General features: G+C 46.6%; 1 protein-coding gene across 1 annotated transcript in view; it reads left to right on the top strand.

Moving 5' to 3' along the window:
• Nucleotides 1–7,637, top strand: part of Efcab6 (EF-hand calcium binding domain 6) — a 190,341-nt gene that overhangs the window by 40,808 nt on the left and 141,896 nt on the right. The window contains 1 exon segment of the mRNA XM_048803015.1: nt 4,906–5,030. Within this exon segment, the coding sequence (XP_048658972.1) occupies nt 4,906–5,030 (125 nt within the window).

Genomic DNA, 7,637 nt, shown 5'->3' on the forward strand with positions numbered 1-7,637 from the left:
TTTGGATGAGTCTTTATTTTTTGGACTGTGACCTTCTGGGCACAGGCTGTCCTGCTGCCCACGTCTCTCCACTCCTCCTCCTCTGTAGCCACTGGATCACTTCAGTCTTCATCTCTACTGTGGCTCCGCCCGTGTCTATTCTGTTCCTGTTGTTCCTAGTGCACTGGTGGCTCTGGGTGCTTCCTCAGGCCCACTGTCGGGCCCCTCTCCTCGTGTTGTGTTTCTGTCTCACCATTGAGCTCTATCTCACTGAATTCGGATCTCAGTAAGAAGTTCTGTATCTTTCTTTTGGGGTGGGGTGGGGTGGGGGAGAGTGCTAGAGATTTAACCCAAGGGTGCTCTACCACTGAGCCACATCCCCGGCCCTTTGTATTTTTTATTTTGAGTAGCGCCTCGCTGAGTTGCTGAGGCTGGCTTTGAACTCAGGATCCTCCTGCCTCAGCCTCCTGAGCCGCTGGGATGACAGTCGTGCGCCACCGTGCCCGGCTTGTATTTTTATCTTTACTTACATTTCTTCCAAGGTGGGCTCTCTCCTTCTGTGTGTTATGCCACTTCTCTCTCTAATCCAGCCCCTGCCTTTTTTCCTAAAGAGTTTGGGTTAATTTCAAAAAGTTTGGGTGAACCCAGCATTTTCTATTCTGCATTACTTCTTCTATTGACATCTTTCATTCATTAGCAAGCGTCCTTTAGGGTTCACGATATGCACCTTCTGTCAACCCGAGTCCGCCCTCAGATAATGGAGGCTTCTGTGAGGCACAGGACTTTCCCAGTACCTCCCAGTGCGGCCCTCCTGCCCCTGGCTGTGCTGCTGTGCTGTGCTGTGCTGTGTCCTGCGCAGCCACTCACAGTGTGCGGCTGTGGCACCCTGTACCTGGCATAGTCCTGGCATGCATCTGTTCTCATTAGTCTGTCTTCTGCAGCCTAGGCAGGGATCATCTGAAAATATCTTTTTCACACTGGTTTTCCCACTGGCTACTTCTACAACATTTATAAGTAAAATCCAGATCCTTCAGAGGCAGGCCATTTTTGTGGATGTTCTAACTTGAAGAAGCAGGAGTCTGGGGTGTGGGCATCACACTTCAGCTCCGGACTGAGGCTCTGTCTGGACCAGGCCTGCTCCTGGCAAGAAGCCGGAAGGGAGCATTGTGACCAGCGGCTCAGCGTCGGCCAGGGTCCTGTCTCTTCAGAGTCCTCAGCCCCAGGCTGTGCCCCTCCTGGGGTCTGCATGGCCTCTGCGCTGTGGGGTGGGGAAGCATTTTACCTGCACATGGGTGGGCTGTTGGAATTCCCCTCTTAGGAGCTCGCGCTGGGCAGAGCCGAGGAACAGACAGGCCCCTGGGGCCGCCCTGGAGCCCTTCCCGTTAACTCACCTTCCAGTTCTTTCCGCTCGAGTGGCTCAGGAGCAGGTCTTGCTGTCCTGCTGACCGTTTTCACAGGATTGCGCTGTCCAGGGGAGGGGCCTTCACCCAGCGCATTAGTTCAGCGCTCTGCCTTCCTGGGCTTGTCGTTTCCCTTCCCGGTTTGTGTATGCCTTGTTTTCTGGTAGGTTCCTTGGGAAATGCTCATGGAAACAATATTCTCTGACTTCTTACTTGTTCCTAAGTTTGTGGCCTTAACACTTGAAAAATCAGCTTTTCTGGATGTAGAATCCTTGACTCCAGTTTTTCCTAAGCGTCTTAAATGTCTTTTTTCTCCCATTGCCTGGCGGCATAACGTTTGGCTGAAGAAAAGCTTGGTGACAGTCTGATTTTATTTCCCTATTTGTAACTTGATTTTTTTTTGCCTGGATGTTAAGAGATTTTTAAACCCTAAAAATTTTTCTAGAATATTCCATGATACCAGCAGACTGATTGATCTCCTGAGTGCGTTGTGTACAGTTTAAATGTGTGGACTTGGGTCTCTCGCATTTCAGGAAAGATGTTTTAACTGTAAATTTTAGTATTTGTTTCACGGGTTGTCTGACCGTCTTCTGCATAATTCCTAGTACATGGGTCTCGACTCTGTCTTCCTGCTCCTTCCTCTCTCTTCCTCCTCCTCCCTCCTCCCTCTGTAAGGGTCCGGCGAAACGTCGGAGGAAGAGACCACCAAGAGACTGACTCATGCAATTGCAGAAGGGGATTTATTGGGGATCCATTCCAACGCGCTGGGGCTCCGTGCTCACTCAAGAAGGGAGAGCAGCCCAGAGCCCAGAGCAGAGGTTAAGCAGTGCTTAAGTACACTTTTTGGGGAGGGCGGGGGCTTTGCATACATCAGAATAAATCAGCATGAGGCACGGGAAAATTGAACAACAACTCTCATACATGATTAGCACATTCATTGGCGGGAACAGGTCGGGCGGGGGTGATTGGTCACTCCTAAGCGGGGTACACATTCAAACTGATTGGTTTGGGCCTTGAATGCCTACGTGACAAGCTGCACAGGGTCCTAGGATATTAATCAACTAAATGGCCAGTAGGGCATTGTCTTAACTGCCTCAGGAATTTCAGGTTCTGTGTGCAGTTCAGAAACTTTACCCTTTCACCTCCTTCCTCCTTCCACCTCCTCCCTCCTTCCTCCTTTCTTTTTCTTTACTTGACAGTCTTTATTTCACCTTCTATTTCTGTTTTATTCTCTTCATTCCTTTTAGTTTACTCTGCATTTCTACAATGATTTATTTGCAACTTTATTGTGATACAATTGACAAATAGAAATCAACATATTAAAGTTTTCAGTGTGTGATTCCTGGCTCTAATACGATGTCTTGCCGTGAACTGTAAGCCACAGGATGAAATCTGCTACTGTATATTCATTTGGGGAGGAAATGTCATGTAAGGTCCATCTGCCAGGCGCTGTGCAGGGATTCGGTGCTGTCCTCAGCTCTGTGGGGTGGTCTCTGGTGGCAGCCACGCCTTACCTTTGACTTTTCTGAACGTGGAACGGTGTTTTCTACTATCTCTGCTTATTTCTGTCTTGTGGGTTCTTGGTTCTTTCCAGGCCACCTCTATATCTGTCTGGGCACATGAGGAGGTAACTTGGGCGGCTTTCCTTCACCACACCTAGAACAGAGCTCAGCCACTAAAGACTTCTTTATACTGTTCAAACCGACAGGGATCCTTCTGCAAGGTGGTAGGGCTCTGGCCTGGCGCATGGAAGGTCCTGGCTTCCATCCCCAGCACAGGAAAAAAAATCCTTCAGAAAGAGTGTCGGAAAACCAGAGGGTGGCAGGAAGGACGAGGCTGCACTGGGGAACGGGACCTGGCATAACCAAAGATGCCCTGGGTCCTGCCAGCCAGTGGGAGTTCCCAGATGACAGGCTGCCCATCCGTGTGTGTGTGTGTGTGTGTGTGTGTGTGTGTCCCCGTCCCTGTGAATCACAAGTGGAGTGAGAACAGGATGAAGGGCCAGGCAGCCAGGCAGCCGGGTGAGCTGGGCCAGGGGTGCTGCAGCTTGGGGGCTGGGACCCCCATTCTGAGGACTCTGCCCGCTGCCTCTAGTCCACAGCAGGCTGCGAAGAGCAGCCCTGAGCTCATGAGGTCACCCAGAGGGCCCCGCTGCGGGAGGCTTGCTTTCTTTGTTTTTGGTTTTTTTTGGAGCTGGAGACAGAGTCCCAGTGACTGGCAGACCCTAGCGGCAGCTGGATGGAGTGGGCTGAATGCAGACATTTTAGGAAATAAATCTGGGAAACCATTTGTGATTCTTTGCAGTCAACTCTGAGGAAGAAAATGGCTATATTTTAGATTTATTTTATTCTTTTTTTTTAATCATAAAAGTAACACACGCTTGTTTGACAAGAGTCAGAAAATACAAAACCACAAAATAACAATCCCCTGAAATCCTACCTCCTGAGCCCCACCTCTGTACTCCTTCCGGCATGCGTGCCCTGGGTTTTTGTTTCCTGATACCTCCATAGATGTGTGGATGGAAAATTAAATCAATTGTCTTTTTTTCCCATCGTGACACAGTAGGCAGCACAGAGAAGCTCTGCGGTCATGAATTAGCCCTGCGTCCTGGGGGTCGGCGTCCTTGTGCCCTTTCACAGGCTCCAGGCTCCGTGAGCCACGACTTCACACAACTTGTCCCCTTTTCTGGGCATCTGGACTGTTTCCGTTTTTTCCCCTTATAAGTAGTGCAGGGTGACCTGGCCCATGTAAGGTTGGTCACCTGTGCCATTACCCCACTTGTCGAGGGTGTGGGGAAGGGTTTGAGGATGGTCAGGCGCACTCAGCAGAACTGGTCCTTATCAGTCCTTCATCCTTGCCTTTTTGAAAAGCAGGAAAAAATACCAACTGGTTTAATTAGATTTTAAAAATTTTCAAAGTTTGGGCACTTCTCATACAGTTACTGGATTTTTTTTTTTAGTTCTTTTGAAGTGAGTTAGAGACAGATAATCTATTGAATATTTATATTCATCTTATTGATTCATAAAAGAAACTCATATATTATGAAAATTGACCTATATTTCTCATGTATATTAACAATAGCTTTTCCCCACTCAATTTTTTTCACTGTTATTTGTGTGAATTTTTAACCAAACAAAAATTAAATATTTATATTGTCAGACCTAGCCATTATTTAAATGATTTCTGGTTTAATGATTTCTTTGGAAAGTCTTCACACAAAGGTTATATATTATGTAATTGTCATCATAATTTTCTTCTACTACATTTATGGTTTTATTACTCTGCTTAGTGTACATTTCACTCTGTCTAGAACTGGTTCCAGAGTAGCCTGTGGAAGACTGACTTTTTTTTTCTAAACTGTTCATCCAGCTATTTCAGTACAGTTTATTAGATGGGGCTCATCATTTCCTTTGTTTATTCAAGTCTTACTTTTATCAAACAAGCGATGATTAAAAGGAAATAATGTTTAAATGTACTTTTGGCCATGTGAGTAAACTGAAGCCTTTCATTTAGTCTTTTCTTCCAGAGATCACACGGGAGAATCAACAAGCTAAGCTCTCCAGGAGGGAGCTCTTGCCCAGCTTCGTGGCTTCTGACAGCATCTGGGATAGCTGCTCCTTGGATGACATTGAAAGGACGTTTGGCAGAGAGGTGAGTGTTCTCCTAAGGGCACAGAGGTGCTTGAAGGAAACCAGAGCAGGAGGATGGCCCAGAAAACTGCTAGTGCTAGACATTATTTCCAAGGTTGGTTCTGGTCCTACCTCTGTCTCCTGCAACCGGAGACCTCCGCCGTCCCCTGGTGACTCCAGGGCACTGACCACAGTGGTGGTGATAAGAAGTCGATTTTTAAGTACATTCTCTGTGTCACTCTCACCAATTCTAGTAAGAACTATGTCACACTCACATGAGGAGCAGACACAGGTTGATTGAGTAGCAGAAGAAAATTTGAATAAATGCAGAGATTCTTCCTGATTGGGATTGGGAGGTTTGCTATTAACGCCTGGATACTTATTTCTTTTGAATAATTACAATAGAGAACTTGTCTTACCACATACAGAATGTTTTATAAAGGCTTAATAATTAAGACAGTATGGCGTGGGTGCAGCAATGAACATTCAGATGGATTTAAAAGATGAGCTGGATACTAGGCCCATCTATGTACAGAAACTTCTCAGATGATATGTGTCATTTCAACAAGAAGGTGGGGGCAGGGGTTGGATCATTAAAAACTGTAATTGAGATACTTACTCTTTCCCAACAATTAATTTTATAAGCATGAACCATTTAAATATAAAATGATAAATGTTGGTAAAATAAAATTTAGTTTTTTAAATTTTTAGTATGCTGGAGAGCATACCACATTAGGGAAATGCTGTAACGTTGCACTATAGTCCAAGCCTGGGTGAAAACATTTTTAATTTGAAATTTAAAACATCTTTTAAGCATGAAGTAATGCCCAAAAGCCATAAAGAAAAAGGCAAAGTTTGACTATATGAAAACGAAAACTTTTATACAGCAAAACTTTGTGTAGACATAAGGTAAATGTGGCAAAATCCATGTAACATAAGTGACAAATATAATATCACTGTTCCTAACATACATAAACTCCCAAATTGTCAATACGAAATTTTCAGTAGAAAAATTTCAATGAAGAAAAAACTAACAAAGCCAGTGTTGCTAAGGGTTTTAGAGAAGCGAACACCTGAGTGTCCGTTGGTAATTTGGTAAGACATGTTTTCCCAGGTTGCTCTTGTTAACAGCTTTATTGTTTTCATAAAAACATGACCGTTATAGAACGCATGCCCATTGCAAGAAATGTGTGCAATTCTGAAACACTGAAGGCAGCCTTCAGTGAACGTTGTTCTAGAACTTCCTGTTCATGTAGAGAAGGGCACTGCATCCGTGGGCACTGGGTGAGCAGACACACAGATGGAAATGGTCGTATAAGAGGATCATGCGCTTTTTGAAAAACAAAGCATATTTATTTTAAATGTCCTTGGCTCCTCAGAAGAAAAGCAGGCATACCATTGCGCTAGTGACCAGCCTCTCCCAGGCTGCCCAGGCCAGGCGGCCTCGGAGCCTGAGTATTCAGCCCTGCTACTGTCTGTGGGTCAGGCTCCGCTGTCATCTCCACCTTACGGTGAGGAAGCAGAGGCAGAAGGCGGTGAGATGACTTGCCAGTGAGTCTAGAGCCCCTGGGAGCCAACTGGAGCTCAGGGTCCTGCTCTTAACCCTGCCAGGCTGTCCTCGAGTGGAGCCCAGGACATGTCTGGACTTTGGATGAGTTCTTTCCCACGAGACAGAGACAGAGTAGTTCCTCAAAGGGTGAGCCAGAGGGAGTCTGCCTCTGAAGCCTGTCCCCAGGGCTGGCACAGGCATCCGGGCTGGCTGTCGCCAGGGAGCTCAGCGACTGGCCCCCAGTCTTCCCCGGCTCCGCCCTGCCCCAGGATGCCCAGAGTTTATGACAGCCACATTCCACAGTCCTGCCCCGGGCCTCTGTTTCCTGCTGGCCTGAGTTTCTGCGCCCCTCTAGTTCTGGGCTCACCACACGTGTGGCCCTCCCAGATCTTCATCTTGACTGATTGTTTGGGTTGCTGCCTCTCATAGTTGAGCCATTTCCTAGGGAGAGGCTCAGGGGGCTTTTCTCCCTTTGTTTTTTCCATATCTGAGGCTGTGTGCCTTTCGCTTTTATCCTTGAACAACAACTCGGCTGGGTACAATTCTGCATCACACTTTGTTTCCTTCATAAAGTCGTGAATGTTTTATCTGCTGTCTCTAGCCTCCTGTCGCTTTGAGGAGCCTGGGGTCCACCTGATTTCTTTCCGAATGTAGCTGATTTCCTTTCCTACCTGGATGCTTAAAGCATTTTCCCACCATCGTTGAAATTTAAAAAGCCAAACTAAGCCATGTCCTAGCATGGAGGATTTGGAGGTGGTTTTCTGGGATACACTGTGGCCTTTGGTGGCAGATTCACTCTTCCTTCCGTCAGGCAAGAGTCCTGTGCTGGGAACCTCTACCCCCACACCCACCTGGCTTCCCCTGGGGCTTGACCAGTTCTCCTTGTATTGGATCATCTTTGTCTTGGAAGCTGTCACCTTCTCAAGCTGCTCTAACCCTTCTGTCCTATTTCTCTGCTATTGTTGAGATTCTTATTTATTTTTAAACCTTTATTTTAATTAATTAATTAATTAATTTTTATGTGGTGTTGAGGATCGAACCCAGGGCCTCACACGTGTGAGGCAAGCGCTCTGCCACCTG

This window comes from Marmota marmota, unplaced genomic scaffold (assembly GCF_001458135.2).
Source record: "Marmota marmota marmota unplaced genomic scaffold, marMar, whole genome shotgun sequence".
In the NCBI taxonomy this organism is placed as follows: Eukaryota; Metazoa; Chordata; class Mammalia; order Rodentia; family Sciuridae; genus Marmota; species Marmota marmota.